General features: G+C 35.3%; 2 protein-coding genes and 1 long non-coding RNA gene across 5 annotated transcripts; 1 reads left to right on the top strand and 2 right to left on the bottom strand.

Annotated features, from left to right (window-relative positions):
- Nucleotides 1–1,755: 1,755 nt before the first annotated feature.
- Nucleotides 1,756–7,580, bottom strand: LOC125853418 (GTP-binding protein BRASSINAZOLE INSENSITIVE PALE GREEN 2, chloroplastic). Its single transcript, XM_049533100.1, has 3 exons — nucleotides 6,272–7,580; nucleotides 5,372–5,539; nucleotides 1,756–2,467 (listed from the first exon to the last, which is right to left on the bottom strand). Exons 1-3 carry the CDS (start codon nucleotides 7,490–7,492, stop codon nucleotides 2,087–2,089), a joined length of 1,770 nt encoding a protein of 589 aa, XP_049389057.1. The 5' UTR covers nucleotides 7,493–7,580; the 3' UTR covers nucleotides 1,756–2,086.
- Nucleotides 7,581–9,244: 1,664 nt separating this feature from the next.
- Nucleotides 9,245–18,924, bottom strand: LOC125853430 (E3 ubiquitin-protein ligase SINAT2-like). Of its 3 annotated transcripts, none has more exons than XM_049533117.1 (4): nucleotides 18,381–18,924; nucleotides 12,798–13,100; nucleotides 10,905–11,288; nucleotides 9,245–9,809 (listed from the first exon to the last, which is right to left on the bottom strand). In XM_049533117.1, exons 2-4 carry the CDS (start codon nucleotides 13,014–13,016, stop codon nucleotides 9,486–9,488), a joined length of 927 nt encoding a protein of 308 aa, XP_049389074.1. In that variant the 5' UTR covers nucleotides 13,017–13,100; nucleotides 18,381–18,924; the 3' UTR covers nucleotides 9,245–9,485. The 3 variants fall into 3 exon arrangements, with proteins under 3 accessions (XP_049389074.1, XP_049389073.1, XP_049389075.1); XM_049533116.1 differs by having other exon boundaries at nucleotides 18,399–18,890; XM_049533118.1 differs by lacking the exon at nucleotides 18,381–18,924 and adding an exon at nucleotides 15,729–15,757.
- LOC125853447 (uncharacterized) lies at nucleotides 17,158–18,625 on the top strand. Its single transcript, XR_007445168.1, has 2 exons — nucleotides 17,158–17,558; nucleotides 18,265–18,625. It is a non-coding gene; the product is annotated as an uncharacterized LOC125853447 (long non-coding RNA).
- Nucleotides 18,925–19,392: the final 468 nt, after the last annotated feature.

The raw sequence follows: 19,392 nt of genomic DNA, 5'->3' as shown, positions 1-19,392 counted from the left end.
TGAAACACATCTTAGTTCGAGTATTTAAACAAAATATCCTGACAAGTTTAAGGGGTTAGTTATATAAGCCTATGAATTATAATATGAGAACTAAATAATATAATAAATATACTTTTATAAGTTAAGGTGACGAGATAAAAAAAGAATAGCTCGATGCACAAAGCATATTATGTCCATCAAGGGTCCGGGAAAAAATCGCACCCCAAAAAAGTATAATCAACTTTGGAGTTGAACAATCTTTGAACAAATTGATTGTAACAATACCTATTTATACAACTTATAAGAGAAAATGATCAAAATGGTCCTTAACGTATAAGAGTTGAATTATTTTGGTCCTTCATATATATCACCTTATCAAAATAGTCCTTCATGTATATAAAAAAAATAATCATTTTAGTCTTTATTCCTAAAACTAACCATAAAAATAAAAAGAGAGGTTAGATTTAATGGTGGGTCCCTCACTATTGACACCAAGCATGCCTCTTATTCGTCAATCTTCTCTCTTTCACCATTAGAGATCATTCTTCAACTTCAATCCACCCACCTGCCATATTCTTACAAGAAAAATTACACACATTACACTTATTTCTTATCTCCATGTACCTCTTCAAAACAATTCCAGTAGCTTGCACTTCCATACATAAAAAAAAAAAAAAAAAAACATGAGACCACTGACACAAATACAAACTAAATAAACTAACAAAACACTTCATTAATTTCTTTTAGAAGATTACCATAAATTAACTCTTTTCAAGCTTTAATTATATATTCACTTGTTGAAGCTTTATATGAAAAGGATATAGCTTTGTTGTTTTTTCCTTTTTGAAATTAATAATTTTTTCATAATTTTTTTTTAATTCTATTTTTCAGATACAAGGTAAAAATTGAATGGGACAAAGGTAGAAAATAAAATTTTAAAAGATTTGAATTAGTTAGTCAAAGAGAATTTTGATAATGGTAAAAAGAATTGGCTTTTTTTTTTTAGCAAAGAAGAATTGGGTGAAGAGATAAGATTTCAGGGAGAAAGGCTTCCAATGTATTAATAATGGGGCCCACCGTTAAATCTAACCACACTTTTTACTTTTATGGTTAGTTTTAGGTTAAGAACTAAAATGATTATTTTCTTATATACATGAAGGACTATTTTGATAAGTTGATATATATGAAGGATCAAAATAATTCAATCCCTATACATGAAGGACCATTTCGATCATTTTCTCCAACTTATAACCTGCAGAGCTTTTTCTTTTTTTTGGTTTCCCACCCGGTGTCGGAATCCACATTAGAGCTCTGACTAACTCCGGATCGTGCACTACAGGGCCATTTGGGGTGGCGATTCCAACAAGAGTTTCTCCATACTCAGGAATCAAACCTGAGACCTCTGATTTAGGGTGAAACACTCCTACCAGTGTACCATAACCTGCAGAGCTAAATATGATGCCTATAGCATAACAAAATTGATCAGATGATAGTAGGGGTGGAGATCTAACATTGAAAGTACGAGTTCGACAAAATCCAATAATTTCGATCCAAACCATATGTGTCACGAAATCTAATGAGTATATACATAAAATAAATATCAGAACTCATAAACTTCAAATTCAAAACATACAAACTTCGAATCTTGAATAAGCCTCTAGATGGTAGAGCAGAACCAAACATCTCGGTTTGTGTTGCATACATGAATCCTTCAGCATTTAGCTTCATTTAGGTATCAAGACATTTTGGCATCGATGAACACCAAAATTTGTGTATAAAGAAGCTTCATTTACGTAATGAGACATTTTGGCATCGATAGACGCCAAAACTTGCGTATAACGAAGGTAAGAACAGCGTAAAGGGGATACCGCCATCACAGCAGAAGGGGTCTTGATATGCAATAGTGGATGGACCTAGAATGCCTTTGCTTAATGCATTTCTCTGGTTTTGATGCCGCGTTTTTCTTTGCAGGGGGCAAAAATCATGGTAGAAACGCATCAACTTATCCAGGTCCCGGAGAGGTAATAGGCGATTATTCCCACGTTCGATCTACATTCCAGTGCTGGGACAAGCAAAGTACATTGCCAGATTGTAAATGCTTCCACAATTAGCAAGTAGTTGAAGCCACATCGACAGATGATGGTTTTGCAGGTTTTTCTGCAGTAGAGTCGCTCAGTTTCCTCTTCTTCTCATCACGGCGCTGCTTATTTGAAGAGCGGTCAGCAGTGGAAACAATTTTTGAAACAGTAAAGCCAGCAACTTCAAAATCATAGGATCTGTTTGGGAGTAACGCGTTACGAACAATGACATCAACACCATCATATGTCCAGACACCTAATTTAGCGTCTCCCTTTAGTCCAATGGCAAACCAACCAAGACCAGAAGCAGCAATATCAACAGAACTAGAATCCCACATATTTCCATTCACATGAAATTCCTTCTTCAACCATTTCCCTAGCTCTTCAGATCGTCCCTCTCCAATCGGCGGCTGACAAAATGAAAATACAATATAGCATTTAATCATATCATATACATCAGCCAAACTGTCAAAGCACGAAAGTAACTAAATCAGGTTTCTACATCTACTAGGGACTTTTAAGTCAGTAGCCAACTACAGGGAGACTTGTTTACAAATATCATGAAGCGTCTGAAGAATCTGGCCCCTTCTAGCGGTCCTTTTATGAACCTAAGCCATCTAGAGTTCTAGACTATGCTTCATCAATTCTCAACCTTACAATTCTAAAGGTTAAGAAAGAAAAACAAATGAAAACAGCAAAAGAATCATCATACAACTGAATGAAGGATTCAGCAGAGATACCTGGAGAAACCACACTAGCTCAACTCAGATTCCATATATTTTGACACCTGGTGAAGATTTAAAACACAGAATGGAAGTGATGTAATATCAAACACGCATGTTTAGGAGTATGTTTAGGCAGATAGACCGTTCACCCAGTGCCGCTACCCACTAAGGCTGGCCTAATAGGAGAAGAGACTTGGAGGTAACAACCAGAATGAGACATTATTTGATCGTTGAAATGCCAATGTCAGATAGCACTTTTTCTTCTTGCCGAACCAGTTCCAAACATAGCATCAGTTTATAGAAGCTATGAGAAACTTGAAGGATGCTCTAAGACTATTGACGGCGTGGAGGTCGAGGATTGGGGTAGAAGGCTAGGTAGTACATAGTTCCGCATCTTGTCTCTCCTGCTAGTAGTATTAGTATTATTTTACTATTTTCGTATTTTTCATTCTTAGTTTTCTATTACTACTTGTTGTCACTTAAGCCTCTATTTTCTTACTATTCTGTTGTTATTACTGCTTATGTCTTCATAAATGTTGTGTTTTTGCTTTCCCTGAGCCAAGGGTCTATCAGAAACATCCTCTCTACCTGCCACATGCCACAGTAGGGGGTAAGGTATGCATACACTCTACCCTCCCCAGACCCGACTTGTGGGACTATATTGGGTATATTGTTGTTGCTCTACAACTGTTGACACCTTTAATTCCTGGAGTGAGGATGTTGTGGATGCGTTGGAAGCCCTTAAATTAAGTATTTAATTATATTTTTAGTTGTTTTATTTATTATTCTAGAATAGGATTTATGTTTCATAGTTTTATAAAGATTAGGTTAAGTTATAGTTATTAGTTTGGAATAGGATTTAGGTCTCCTACTTTCATAAGAATTAGACTTCCTATTGATGTAATAAGACTCCTATTTAAAGGGACTTTTGATGAATAAATCAGTAAGTCATAATTCATCAAAAAGCCGGAGATTAGAGTTCTCTCTTCCATTGAACTCTAAGGTTTCAGTCTCCCTTTGAAGAGCTGAAGAGATCGGAGTTCTCTTTTAATGAATTCTAAGGTTTCAGCCTCCCTTTAACGAGCTGATTTATATATCGCCCTGTGAATCGATCCTTCCCTAAAGATTCATAACAATTTGGTATCAGAGACTAACAAAATGGGCGATGAGATCAATTCCAGATTTAGAGAAGAACGTGCCATTACAGAAACCCTAATAGACTCTAAAATTGCAGCAATGGAACAACGCCTCAGCAAAAAAATTATCCAAGTCATCCAAAATCAATTGTCTAGATTGGGAGTTGGCTCCACAAAACCAGCAACCCATAGACTTGAGTCATATAGCGCCCAGACAACTGGTAGATCAACAATTCCTGCTACTAAAGGCAATATACCGCATATTCAACTAGCCGATAAGAATCATCCAACAAGTGGTAATTCACCTTTGATAAGTTATGCAAAGATGAATTTTCCTACTTCTAACAACATCAACAATCCATTAATTTGGGCACATCATTATGAGCAATATTTTGAGCGATTTGAACCTCATGAAAGTAGCAACCTGATGGGCAAATTAGTCATGCTTCAGCAAACTAATAGAGTCGAAATTTATCAATGTCAACTTCAAGCTAGGGCTGGAATTGGATAAGTTGATACTGATCCAGATTTTCTGGATGATTACCCCGAAACTTGAGCTTGAGGACAAGCTCTTTCAACGTGAGGGGAGTAATGTTAGGGATGCGTTGGAAGTCATTAATTTAAGTATTTAATTATACTTTTAGTTACTTTATTTATTATTCTAGAATAGGGTTTAGTTTTAGAGTTTCATAAGGATTAGGTTAAGTTATAGTTATTAGTTTGGAATAAGATTTAGGTCTCGTACTTTCATAAGAATTAGACTTCATATTGATGTAATAAGACTCTTAGTTAAAGGGGTTTTTGATGAATAAATCAGTAACTCATAATTAAGCAAAAATTGAACTCTAAGGTTTCTGTCTCCCTTTAAAGAGCTGAAGAGATCGGAGTTCTCTCTTTTAATGAACTCTAAGGTTTCAGCCTCCCTTTAACGAGCTGATTTATATAATGCCCTATGAATCGATCCTTTCCTAAAGATTCATAACAATGTTCCAGTACCTAAAATTTCTATTACCAAAGAGCATTTATTTAGCCCTCACCAGTTCCAAACATAGCATCAAACTGTTTTACTTTATTGCTTTTTTCTTAAAAGTCAAGCACCGAATTCCCTACAACGCTATCATCCAACACTGTTATTCAGTGGCACAGACCATCAGCAAAACTTTCAAACTCTTTCACCCCAACACTCAAAATTCATGAAAGAAGCAAAGCCAGCTTCAAGCTAGATAAGACTAAATTCAAAGACGCAACAAATTAACCGTCTTCTGTTGACAATAATATTTTTTTTCTTTTCTGCAGTTAAAACTGAATTTACACCAACAGTACTGAATACGTGCAAAAAAATTAATAGGAAGTGCAATATCATAAACTTCAGACAAAAGGGATTTGTTAAAACGAAAGATTTGAAATTAGAAACAAAGAAAGAAGAACATCCAATTCCTAAAGCAGATAGTACCTGCAGCTGACGCCCAAAATGTTCTTCCAGCATTGTGCTGACGTTCTCTGTCCTCCCCATGTGAAGTGGAATTAGCGGAGATGCCCAAACTGTAACATACACGGAATCAACAGATAATTCTTCCACATCCAACCGCATGAGCCCACCTATATGAACTGAATGTCCAACCTGTCCACAGCAAATAATGAAATCATGAGATTTCAAAGTGGATAAAACAAACTAAACCAGAGAAAGCATGTTCTTCAAGTGAAGTTCAAGCATAAGCATAGGCAGACACATCTGATGGAGAATAGGTGCAATGAAATGATAAATTTGGGTTGTCTTTTCATATTTAGATCCTGTATCTAAGACTACACAAGCAACCAAAACGGTCATATCTCCACAAGCATTTTACAGGTCAATAATCTAATCTCTGGTAATATCTTTCCTGGGCATACATTGCCATTAGATTCTCTTTTTAATGCTCTACCGCTTCACATAAAGTATTTGACCTGACCAAAATCTTTTTGCAAAATGGAAAAAGGTAAAACAAACTTTTGTGAGGTAAGTAAGTTCAGATAGTTGACTGAAACATATTACAAGCACCAATAAGCACTACACGGGAGAACTTAAGCAAGTATACCACCTCAAAAATGAGAAAGGAATAATGAATTATACTAAAGTTGCTTACTTTCTTATCTGGTTATCTATTAACAGTCAGTGCAAAGATTGGATAAGACTAAGATGAGCAAAACGAGATGGACTCAGTAAATTTTCATACTTGTATGATAGTAGTTGATTTCTCCGAAAGACGATAAACAAAGTCAACAACACTCAAAACTGAAAGTGAAATGCAATAGAAAGAAAGCTTTTGCAGTAAAACAACACATTCTTTAAGCAGCCTAGAAGAGAATTATGAACCTTGATTCTATATGTCCTTGGCTTCAACTCTTTACTTATATGAACTAGCTTCTGCTCATCCCTAGTCAACCTTGTCGAAATCTGATGCGGATGCAAAAGCCCCGGAGTATCAAACAACTTGGCATTCCTTGGAAGCACCCCTTCTACCCTCAATATCCCCAAGGTAGTCCCCGGCACCGGTGCCTCTGTTAAATGACTTAGATTTCCACCTGAACACTTCCCTATTGCATTGATTAATGTGCTCTTTCCAGCATTCTGTGCTCCTACTGCCCAAATATGCCCTCTTGGCCCGGCCAGTCCCACTACATCATCAATCAAATTCTTCACTCCCCAATCCCTCACTGCACTAACCATATGTACACTCGTCAACTTAATCGCCCCACCCTCTCTTGCCCTTGTCCTAACCCAATGTTCAAGCCTAGTAGGTGATAATGAGCTAGGTAAAAGATCAATCTTTGTAACTACCAATACCATTCTAGGTACATTCCCTGATTTCCCCTCCTTCCACGCCCGCGAATTCTCTTCAATTGTTCTAGAAACTAACTGAGCTACTTTCCTAGGAAACGATCCATCGAAATCAGATGCATCAACCACCATCAAAACAACCGCCCTTGCCCCACTACTCGACATCAACCTCCTCCCAACAGTATGATCAAAATCAAAATCAGGCAACAAATTCTCCACACTTGGATCCTTAACCTTCCCATAATGCCTCAAACTATGACACCTAGCACAAACAACAGGCTTTTCACCTTTCTGCCCTGGTTTTTCAACATTTTCTTGATTTTCATGTTCTACATCCTCATTAAGCAAACCCCTTTTCAGAGAAAACGATATCTCAGGCTCATCAGCAACTGGATTCTTGTTAATGGGTGTTTTATAATTTGGGGGTTTAACACATGGCTTGATGAAATACCCTGGTTGTTTTTGGTCAGAATCTTGCATTTTAACACCACAACCAGGGCAAACAACATCAGAAATGGATTCCTCAAAATTCCCATCTCTAGAAACTGGTAAAGATTGGATTTTTATAGGTGTAGAGTAGTTTCTAAAGCTGAACAAGAATGGAGGGACAAGGGTTTTAGCAGGGTTTTGGGTATAAACATTTTCAAGAATTGGAGGAGAAGAGTTGGGTATGGGATTTTTGTGTGTATATGCTGAGAGAGAAAGTGGAAATATCAATTTCTTCAACTTTGATGAAGAAATTGATCTGATTATCATTGTTCTTTGATTGTTCTTTCTGTTAATCTAAGGTTGTTGTGAAAGAGTTTCAAGAGGCATTTGTACCCTTTTTTGAGGGTTTAAGGAATTTGTTGTCTCTTTGGGCTGTCTAAAACTAGCTAGGGTTCATTGAAAATTCTAATTCCGGGATGTAAATTGCTCTAGATAAATTTTTTATGACGAGCTCGATGGCTCAATCAAGAAAGAATATAAGGGGTTTTGAATTTGAGAAATTCATTAGGGAGATTCTTGCTCAACCAATTAAGTTATTCTTATGAATTTTTAATTTTTTCTTTTTTAAAAAAAAAGTGATAATTTTGAAAATGCTGTGTATTCGATTTTTGAATTTAGGATTTTGAAAAAATATAATTCAATCTTAATGAAAAAAAATTGATTTAATTTGATTTTTTTCTTTTCTTTTCGATTTAATTTATTTTTTGAATATTGAATCACATCAGAAAAAATAATATGAATCTATTCGATTTTTGAATTTTAGGATTTTGAAAAAGTATCATTCAATCTGAATAAAAATAAATTTGATTTGATTTATTTTTTTGAATTTTTTAATTATTAGATCATGTCAGAAAAAAATAATATGAATCTAATATAATTTAATTGAAATAATGGACATTTTATAATTACTATTTACTAAAATAATCCGGCATGCCTAAATATGTATTATAATCAAAATAAAATGTAAATGTTATTTAATGCAAGTTGATTCTTTTATTGAGTATATATCAATAATTAATTATGTTTTATATAAGGCTGGCCTTTATATAAAAATAAATAATTTCTCAAGTGCTAAAATGAGTATGCTCTTGTTAAAAAGTAAAAAGAAGAGTTGTCACTAGTGAAATTCGAACACACAAACACTTTAAGGCATCTGAAACCACTTAGGATCACAATTCCAACCTTTGTTGGTAAAGCTTCCCTCATAGTGCCCCAAGTCAAATAAGAGAGACGAGAAAAATGCAACTATCTAATCAGGATCACAATTTCAATCTTTGTTGGTGAGTTCACCCTATTAGTGTTCCAAGCCAAATAAAAGAGGCAAGAAGAATAAAACTATCTAATCAACATCACAATTCCGACATTTATTGGTCAATCTACCCTAATAGTGGTTCTCCAAGCCAAATAAGAGAGATAAGAAGAATACATCTAATCAACATCACAATTTCGATCTTTATTGGTCGGTCTGCCCTAATAGTGGTTCCCTAAGAAAAATAAGAGAGATGAGAAGAATGCAACTATCTAATCAGCATCACAATTCCGATCTTTATTGGTCGGTCGGCTCTAATAGTAATTCCCCAAGAAAAATAAGACAGACAAGAAGAATGCAACTATCTAATCAATATCACAATTCCGATCGTTATTGATCAATCTGCCCTAATAGTGGTTCCCCAAGAAAAATAAGAGAGACGAAAAGAATGCAACTATCTAATCAGCATCACAATTTCGATCTTTATTGATCGGTCTGCCCTAATAGTGGTTCCCCAAGAAAAATAAGAGAGACGAAAAAAATGCAACTGTCTAATCAGCATCACAATTCCGACCTTTATTGGTCAGTATGCCCTATTAACCCCTCCCCNCCCCCCCCCCTCCCCAAGACAAATAAGAGAGACGAGAAAAATGCAACTATCTAATCGGGATCACAATCCCGACCTTTCTTTCCTATAAAAAATGACTATTGAACACATAAAGAAACAATATGAGGGACTTGATAAAGAAACAAAAAGGCAAGAGAGAATATACAGAGAGAGACTAACAACCAGATAGATTATCATATGGCAGGTCATAAAAAAGCTTAAAATGCCTCACAACTTTAGATACATGATCCACAGTTGAGCTAAACTACAATCGATACGATCGATCCGAAAAACCAGAAACTGTATAGAACCATTTACAAAAAATTAAGCCACCAACCAATTTAGCGATAACTAACTATACTTTCTGGGCATCCCCGCAATGAAGGAAGATGCATATATCTAGTTTACAATGGCTCTCGCCAAATACGCCCAGCTACCTTTAGCTTCAGCTCCTTCCTGTCACCACCAGAGAAGAAAAGTGCCATGCTCCTTTGAATAATCAGCCCGTCTAAACTGTCTCGGACAGTTTTATGACTATCACGGATGCTCCTTGGTACTCCCTGCCATGTTAACTTTCTGCCAAATCCACCTACTTCAAGACTATAACTAAATCTTTTCGCATCATCATCATCACCCATAAAACGCAGGAATGCCATGTATACCGGTGCCAATCCAAGATTGAAAGCCTCAAAGTGCAGGCAAAACTGGTGCCCGAAACAGTTAAAAACCTATTCCAGGAAACAGCAAACAAACTATTACCAACAGCACATTGCAGATGGAACAATGTGAAAATCCACAAAAAAAAGAAGCTCAGTTATCATGGCTAAATGCTAAACTGAAAATTAATTGGTAGGCGAACAACAAAATTATGCATGCTCTTGTCTGCCTTCATTTTCAACCAGAAAAGATAAAGCTGGGCATAAAAGTATGAACCTCCTAGCAATAGCTAAAGTACAAACATGATGATGAATAACAAAAAATGTATACATCACTTCTACAATTGGATGAAGAAAACTACTCCCCCGTTTCAATTGTTTGTCTGGTTTTGATGTGACGCGGAGTTTAAGAAAGTAAAGAAGACTTTTGAATTTTGTCATCTTAAACTAAAAATATGTAAAATGTACCAAAATGTCCTTCAATCTTATGGGGTAAAACATGTCATGTGGAGAGTTGGAATTAAAGAGTTTGCCGAAAAGGGAAAGAGGCATTCTTTTTTAAACGAACTAAAAGGAAAGTAAGACAAACAAATTGCAACGGATGGAGTAGATAATAGTGTCAATCTTTTTTTTGATAAGGTAAATAGTAGAGGATTTTTCCTCAAAGTATCTAATAGGAGGCCAAGATCTAACTTTTAAGAGGAAAAAAGTAACAGAAACAGCCATCAGTTTCTCTCCTTTCACAGATGACAGCTTCAAAATTTTCTAAAGATTTTCTTTCAATGTTACTTAAAAGGGCATGTGAATCTCATTGGGATTTCGCCATCTTCCAACGAAGGCAATTCAACTTTAAGTTGTTGATAAAGAAGCACAAAAAACTGGACGTTTGTGTTTCTTTTCCTTGTGCAGGAAAGCTGTAAAATTACAACATACCCGGTGTTAGCCTACAAGTGGGGTCTAGGGAGGGTAGAGTGTACGCAAACCTTACTCCTACCTCATAGAGATAGAGAGGTTGTACCGTCTTATCCTGCATTGCTGCAAGAGGCTATTTCCATGGATCGAACCCGTGACCTCCTGGTCACATGGCGGCAACTTTACCAGTTACACCAAGGCTCTCCTTCACAACAAAGGTAAAAAAAAAGAGAGAAAGAAAGAGAGAAGACTAACCGTCAACATCCATGTAGCATTCTCAACTTCTTGAGGATTAGATTTGACATAACGATGATTGAAGGTACACCCATCATGCATATCAACCTTGTGATCATCTTTTAGGTGTGCAACAAGGTACTGAATATCACCAGTAACAGCGCATTCAGATCCTGCATATGGGCAATTGTATGGGCGAAATCTGCAGTTCTGCTCATGTCGAAGCCTAGTATGATAAGTGAATATATCTTGACAGCCATAAATTTGGTATCGGCACGGTAATTCTAGTGACTCAGCAATTTTTTCCAGTGCTAGACATCTAATGTTTCCAAGCTCATGGCGGCAAATTGGACATACATGTACTTTTGACTTGCACTTCACGCATAATGTGTGGCCATTTGGACACTTACAAGAAAAAGATCAACAAGCTCAGTAAAAGACCAAGAAATGCATAATGGACTTGAAGAATAAGATCACAAACTTAACAAAAAAGAAGAAGAAAAACGAAACAAAAGTTCAGTCAGCCAACATTTTTTTGGAAGGCATTAATCTTTTGAAGGGACAATATCTTTTTCTTTTGATTGTGCCACAAAACTATCACACACTACCCTAGAGAAGGAAGTATGCAATGAATACTACATAAACGGTAGATAGGAAAATCATCTTTCCAACTTTCTATCCCGAAAACATACCAAAAATCTGCTATTAATGTTAAATTATATGATTTACTGACTTCTTTGTCGTAATTCCTTTACATAGGCCATAGAACTAAGAGATGCATTGGATATGTAGACTGTAGTACAGTATATAAATATGTTTATCTTGTAGGAAACTAGGTGCTCTCTATCGTTAACTAGCAACGACAAACATCAAATTTTCACAATTATTTTCTATAATACAGCTTGTAGAGTTGACTGTCCATAACATGAGACATTTATCCTTCAGGAAACTAGGTGCGCTCTTACTGTTAACAAATGATCAGAAGTACAGACTTTAACCATCATTTTCCCCTCATACACCTTATTTGAAGGAAAGAAAGGATCATTCAGACTTCAAGAAAGAAAGATGGGAAACCCTTTTTTGCCATTCCCAAATAACTTGAAAGCTACTATACTTGACCTCTCTTTCCTCAAATGAAAACGTTTTCCTCCTCCAGCTTTTCTTGCAAATCTAGACAACTACAAGATTACATTAGAAACTTAATTAACATCTCTCTAGTATGAACACAAAGAAAATAAGAAAACAAAACTGGCCAATTGCTTTGCACAAGATTTTGAAGCACCGGTCAAAGATATCAAGGAGTATGGTCCTTCAGCAAGTAACTTGTGGCTCTTGAAAATAAAAAGAACTCAATTACATGCAAAGTTAGATCCTATCTAAAAGCTTAAACTGCTAGAGAAGGGACACTTCTATTTAAGTATTTTTTTGACATGCAGGTTTGATTTTTTTCCTTGGCAAATGACGTGGAGATTCCTAAAAGCCTGAATTGATTATATTATGCTGCAACTTCATTAAGATGTGACACTTGAATTTAAAAACTCATTAGAACCATTTATAGTCATTTGTCTAGAAAGAAAGCATAATGAGATATTATGGAAGCTGGACATAACTCCCATCAAAAGTGAGATGATTGCATCAGCTCAAAAGCAAACTTATGTAGGATAGTACAGCAGTAAAACGTTCTCTTAGAATGCAAAATTCACTATCCAATACATTCTTTAGAGTTTGGTCTATTAAAAATCTGGTGCTCAATAATCATTTGGAAAAATATCTGCATCCTTATCGAAATTCAACAGCAAGTACCAAAAGCTCCTCCCACCCTGTACCACTTTGGTGAATAACAGAATGTCAAGAGATCACAAATCACTTTCATTGCAATGCTGCCATTCCAATTTAAGAAATATTAGAATCTACCTGGTGAATTGGTGGATACATTGGATTCATACAAACAGGGCATTCAAGTAGCTCATGAACAGCACAATTAGATCCCGCTCCATTCTTCCCACCAACAACAGCTGCAGCTTTTCTAAAGGGGGAGTTTTTGAATTCAGCACTTTCTGGTGCAATACCATAGTCAGCATATGCACTGCGGGAATCACCAATATCCTGGTAATTACTGCCTCCGGGAGCCATGGTATCTATATAAACTACTAGGTGTTGACAACAATATATATCCTCCTCAAATCTGATCTTCTAGCTCTCTTGACGGCCCTGATCCTGCCACCAAAGGAAGCACGGACATAAATTGGAAAGATATTCATTTTCTGTATTAAAAGGCAGAAAATTCAACCTATCAAACAGAATAAGAAAAAGATCTACATAAATGAAAAATCAACAAGGGGTTGGAAAGGAGGTTTGTGCCACTACTAGTTAGAACAGCCTATTTTAATGCCAGTTAATGCATGCAATCTAACACCAACCACTTATATGGAAATTTATTTGTCAAGTCTTCGATGGCTAACCAGAGTAAATTTTTAAGAAAATATTCATTTCGCAAGCAAAATTAACACGAGAGTTGGGAAAAGGAGAACAGCAGAAAAGAAGTTTAGTTATACAAGTTAGTGTCCCTATTATAAATAATGAGATAACTAGTCTATGAACTTTTCGATTGTCAGCATTCAAGATTAGCAAGCTGCACACATGTCTAGAACAGAAGTCAATTTAATGTATTGTCTTTCAATAACTAGGTCTTGTGTCAAATAATTGCTGTAATAAGATACTTGTGTAAGATCAAAATTTTATTATTCGTAAAAAGTTTGACCAAAGACTTAATTCACCGAGTAAACTTGCTAAGCTATGTTGTTGTCAATTAATTCACCTATCAATTTTTTTTTTGAACAAACACATCTAATCCCCGAAAGCAATTGCAAGTGGTCCTTTGGCAACTGCAAGAAGTAAAATTAAGATATAAATAATAGTTGCACATCTGTAACTTCTCTTCAGATACTAACAAAATCCTTGCATTGCAAATAATGCGAAGCTATGCTACTCTCAGGACAAAGCATCCAGAAAAGTGTAGTTCAACCTGTTAGAATAGGAATAGGTTTATACAATCCTATTAGAATAGGAATAGAAATAGGAATACTAAATAGTATCCTACTTGGTAAAGGATTGTATTCTAGGGTCTATAAATAGGGTCTCAATGTAATAATGTACACAACAACAATTCAATAATATTTTTCTCCTATATTTCTTACATGGTATCAGAGCCTCTACGAACTTGGTAGAGAATTAAAGATCTTCCGCTGCCGGCGGGTGGCACCCATATATGCTGCTCGTCTGGCCAATGATTATGTTAGCAAAAGTTGGGTCACCAGATAGATACACGGTGACCCAACTTTTTAATTTGTGTAGCACTGTGCCATCATTCCGGTGACTACTTTTTCATATTTAATTAGTGTAGCATCGTGCGATCTTTCTGGTGACTACTTTTCATATCTAGTTTGTGTAGCACTGTGCCATCACTCCAGTGACTACAATTTTATATATAATTAGTGTAGCACCGTGCCATTCTTTCGATGACTATCTTTTTTTGCATATCTGATTTGCGTAGTACCGTGCATCTCTCCGGACTACTTTTTATATATAATTTGTGCAGTACCGTGGATTTTTCCGAACTATTTTCTCATATCTGAGTTGCATAGCATCATGTGTCTTTTTAGTGACTCCTCAAATTTGATTTGCATAGTTCCATTCATCTTTCCGGCGACTCCGCAAATCTGATTTGCGTAGGGTTGTGCCACCATTCCAACCCTACCCGTATAACTTTTCTTTTTCAGTAGGGTCGTGCCATCATTCCAACCCTACCCATATTATTTCTCTTTTTCAATGGGGTCGTTCCATCAATTCGAACTATCCTATATAATTTCTATTTTCTAGTTGGATCGTGACATCATTCCGACCCTACCCACATAATTTTATTTCTTAGATTGTGACCACTTTCAACCATAAAATCTAATACTACGGCGTATGAGCATGTTCCGACCAATTTTTCAGTGACTTTCTTGTTTAATATCGACTTATCTATTGATTCCAACATGATCCACATACTTTATACTAGATTTTGAGCACTTTGCAACTCAGGGGGAGCTTAGTAGCCTTGCATGTCGATTATGTGAGTCACTCTATGGTCTGAAACAGTCTTTGCAAGTTTGGTTTGGGAAGTTCAACATTGTAATTTTATCACTCTGTGTTTTATCGGCATTATGCATCAAATTCAGTATTTCATGAGAAGATTAAGCACATTGAGATTGACTGACATTATGCATCAAATCTAGTATTTATTGAGAAGACAAGCACATTGAGATTGACTGTCAATTTTGTGAAGTCAACTGATCAACTTACAGATATCTCACCATGCCCCTCATCAGTCCTCAAGTAAATTATATTTGTAACAAGCTAGGTACATGAATTGTATGCACTAGCTTGAGGGGGAGTGTTAGAATAGGAATAGGTTTATACAATCCTATTAGAATAGGAATAGAAATAGGAATACTAAATAGTATCCTACTTGGTAAAGGATTGTATTCTAGGGCCTATAAATAGGGTCTCAATGTAATAATGTACACAACAACAATTCAATAATATTTTTCTCCTATATTTCTTACACAACCAAAGATTGGGAAAGAGTGTTTGTAATGGAAACCAAGCTGCTACAACCTAGTCCAAGATTTAAAATTCCTTTATAGGCATCATTTGATGAGGTCATAGAAATCCATCAAGGTGAAGTTTGAAAGATGGGACATAAAGAAATATAGGATGTTTTATTGATCTTAAAACAGCAGATAATATACAAAGAGGACGATTATATTGGAGAACAAAGTGATATCTTATCCAGAATGACACCTCATCTGCAGCTGAGTTTCATGGTATGGATTGAGCAACCTATCCAAGACAGCCTTAATTATTGGAAATCAAAGCGACATTTTGTCCAGAATGACACCTCATCTGCAGCTGAGTTTCACAGTATGGATTGAGTAACATACTCAAGAAAAACAGTACTTTTTTGGACAAGCCCAAGAAAACTAGTCCCTTCGTCATAAAAATTTGTCCAATTTCATATCTAAAGAGTAAGAAAAAAATCTTTGACTAAGATTTTCAAGTGTCTCATGCTGTTTGAAATGGAAAAGATTACAACTTGAAAAGTTTCTAAATATCCAAATTTATTTCAAAGTTGTTTTTTAATAAGTACTAAAAGATTTTTATGAGGATTTGGCATCTGATGCTTTGCAAAGCTTATAAATGTATCTTAACTTGTAATTAAAGTTTCTTACCAAGAGCTAGTTATACTAATTGCACAGCAAAAAGAATATCTGGTCTCATTTCGACTGTGTTATATATTTTTTTTACCGGACACTAACTATTGAAAAAGAGTGCATAAACACAGTGGTATAGGGTATTCAAAAACCAAGCAATGTGCTTTTATGTAGCACCAAAGTAGCACTTTGGATTTGTCAATTTGAAGTCAAAACACATAGATTGAGAACGAATATCACAACCACAGCCACATGGCAAAAATTTGATAGAAAGATGAAAACACATCAGGAAACTATCTTTGGGTAAAAGATGTGTGTTGGCTAGAGAACTATCCATCACTCCCATGCAATAATCATAATTTGACAACAATTGGATCCAAAGGTAGAGACATATAAAGAATTAAAAGTAATTCTTTTCAAGATACATTTGGAATTTCATTGACAATAATAGGGCGGAGGGAGAAAGAAGTTATTGAAGAGTGAGGTAAGGTATATAGTAAAATACTCCTATTCTTGGAGATTCTCAAAAGGAAAGTAAGCTAGTAATTCTAGGGCTGAGGGCAATATTAAAAGGAATGGCATTCATACAACTCCTTTATATGCAGAGAACTTTGATTTAGCTGCGTTAATAATCATGAGACTCTTACAAAGAAAGTGATGCCTAATAAGTATAACGACTTAGTAAATACTTTACCTGCTCAAAAAGAAGTATAAAGACTTAGAATTATGATTTTTTTCAATTTTCAAAAAACTCCTTAAAATTTGTCATGCAGCTTCCCTCTTCTTTAGGGAAGTGAGTGTGATATGCTCAAAAGTTGTTTCGAGTTTCGACACTAACCTGTCATTAAAATTGTCTGCCCGACACATTTGCTTAACATTTACCAGCCAAGGCCATCAAACACTTTAGTGTTCGTGCAGGATACCTTGGTTAACCAAACTGACTCCCCGAGATGAATAAATCTAAGTTCTTCAAACACAAATTTTCTTAAGTTAAGTGTGGATAGAGTTTCCCCACCTGACAAGGTTATCCTAAATGTCCAGCAAAGTATCACATCAATAGGAAGAAGCATAGACAGCATAGCAACTAAGGTATCTCACTTATTTCCAACATCACACTGAAAAAGTACCATATAAAAATCTTCCCAAACAATTTTCTTACACGTGAAGCGAACAAAATGCCTACAACATCAAGAACTACTACGCCTCACTCCCCTTACCGAAAAGACGTAACTTTGATTGGACAAAAATGAGAAGAAAAAGAAGAAGCAACAACAACATAACAACATACCCAATGTAATCCCACAAAGTAAGGTCTTGGTAGGATAGAGTGTACGCAAACATTACCCCTACCTTGGAGGTAGAGAGGCTTTTTCCAATAGACCCTCAAACCAAGAATTCAAACCAATTTTATGACACAAAGGTTCAAACTTTATGAGCTCATAAGAACTCCCACAAACAAGAAAAGCACAAAAAGGAAGAAAAAAAATCATCATCCAACAAAATTTGCTGATCATCAAAAATAGTAGACTAGAACAAACATCCAAAGATCCAAACTTTGTTAATCATTTTGAGGAGAAAGAAACCTAAATCCTTGACAAGAGAACATTTCTGAACTCTTTCACTTTTTGCCAACATTCCAATTTTTCGATAACCCAGTAAAGGCAATTCAAAAACAAACTCTGACAGCTAGCTCAAAAGTAAAAAAAAAAAAAGGACCCAAGATGCTACACCATATACTTTCTTCACATTTATCTTCCCTCTTTTAACCTTTGATTCCTCAAATTCAAACAAAATCACCAACTTCCCAGAAAGAAAAAGTAAAAACCTGAAAGCCTTCAAACCACAAAGATTATCAGCACCCCACAAACATAAACTTCAAACCAAGAAAAGATACCACAACAGAAGTCCCAAAATCTAAGGTAAAGAGAAAAAAAGAACCAATCTTATGACACAAAGGTCCAATCTTTATGAGCTCATAACAACTCCCATAAACAAGAAAACCACAAAAATCATCAGCACCCCACAAACATAAACAACAAACCAAGAAAAGATACCACATCAAAAGTCCCAAAATCTAAAGGGAAAGAAAAAAAAACCTAGAATTCAAACCAATTTTATGCACAAAGGTCCAATCTTTATAAGCTCATAACAACTCCCATAAACAAGAAAACCACAAATATCATCAGCACCCCACAAACACAATAAAACACCAAAATCTAAGGTAAAAAAGAGCAAAATCAACCAAGATAAGATTTTGTACCTAAAAGCCTGATTAACTCATCCCATTCTCTACAAAAGCAACCAATAATTGGGTCTTCCTGATAGGCTTCATCAACCAAAAAAAAAAAAACAAAGACAAAAACCAAGAACAGAAAATTAAAGGGTCTTAACAAAAGGGTAAGAGTGGGTGGTTGAGATGAACCAAATATCCTTAAAAGCTTTCTCCTTGATTTTCGTGTCCACCAAAACAGGCACTTGTTTTTTCAACAGTAAATCTGAGAAAACAAAACCATTTGTTTGTTTCTCTTTACCAGTATACAAATCTAAGGGTAACAAGAGTCAAAGATTTGAAAAGGGTCACAATCAAATCATGTAAATCCTCATAAATTCATAATTATTTAACTTATAATTGAGACAACCCCCTTGTAGTTTACTGATTTTTGTGACACATACACATGTTTGTGTACAAATAGAAAAAAATTGAAAAAAAAAATGGATTTTTTTGAAATGGTATTGTGAATTTTGTACAACACAGCATTTTTTGTGGAAATTTTGTCTTAGAGGATGACCATTAATGGTGGACTTTGAAGTTTGATGCTGTGTTGGCTTTTTCTGCTGAGGGGGTGGGGGTCAGCTTTTGTTTTCTTGATTTTCTCGCAAAAAAAAGGGAAAAAGGTGGCATTTCGCGTACGCAACGTTTGAATTTTTTTAATTATTACCATATGATTCTTTTTACAAAAAATTGTGATGATGTTCGAATTAGTTTACACGATAAATTAATTATATGAGTATTTATTATTAATGTTTAACAGTATAGATATCAAATAATTCTTATTTTTTTTTATATATACTTGTAATAAATATTGGATAGATTTTTTGTCGAGACTTGAACACATATTGAATAACATTTACGTTTCATTAATATAAATATTGAGTAATTTTTTTTCATTAAGATTCAGATTGATGAATAAAAAATTATTAATATTATTCTATCGTTGAAATCTGAACATAATATTTCGTATATAAACACAATA

The sequence above is a fragment of the Solanum stenotomum genome, chromosome 1 (assembly GCF_019186545.1).
Source record: "Solanum stenotomum isolate F172 chromosome 1, ASM1918654v1, whole genome shotgun sequence".
Lineage (NCBI taxonomy): Eukaryota > Viridiplantae > Streptophyta > Magnoliopsida > Solanales > Solanaceae > Solanum > Solanum stenotomum.
Note: the sequence above shows the minus strand (reverse complement) of the source record. Positions and strands in the feature narration are given on the sequence as shown.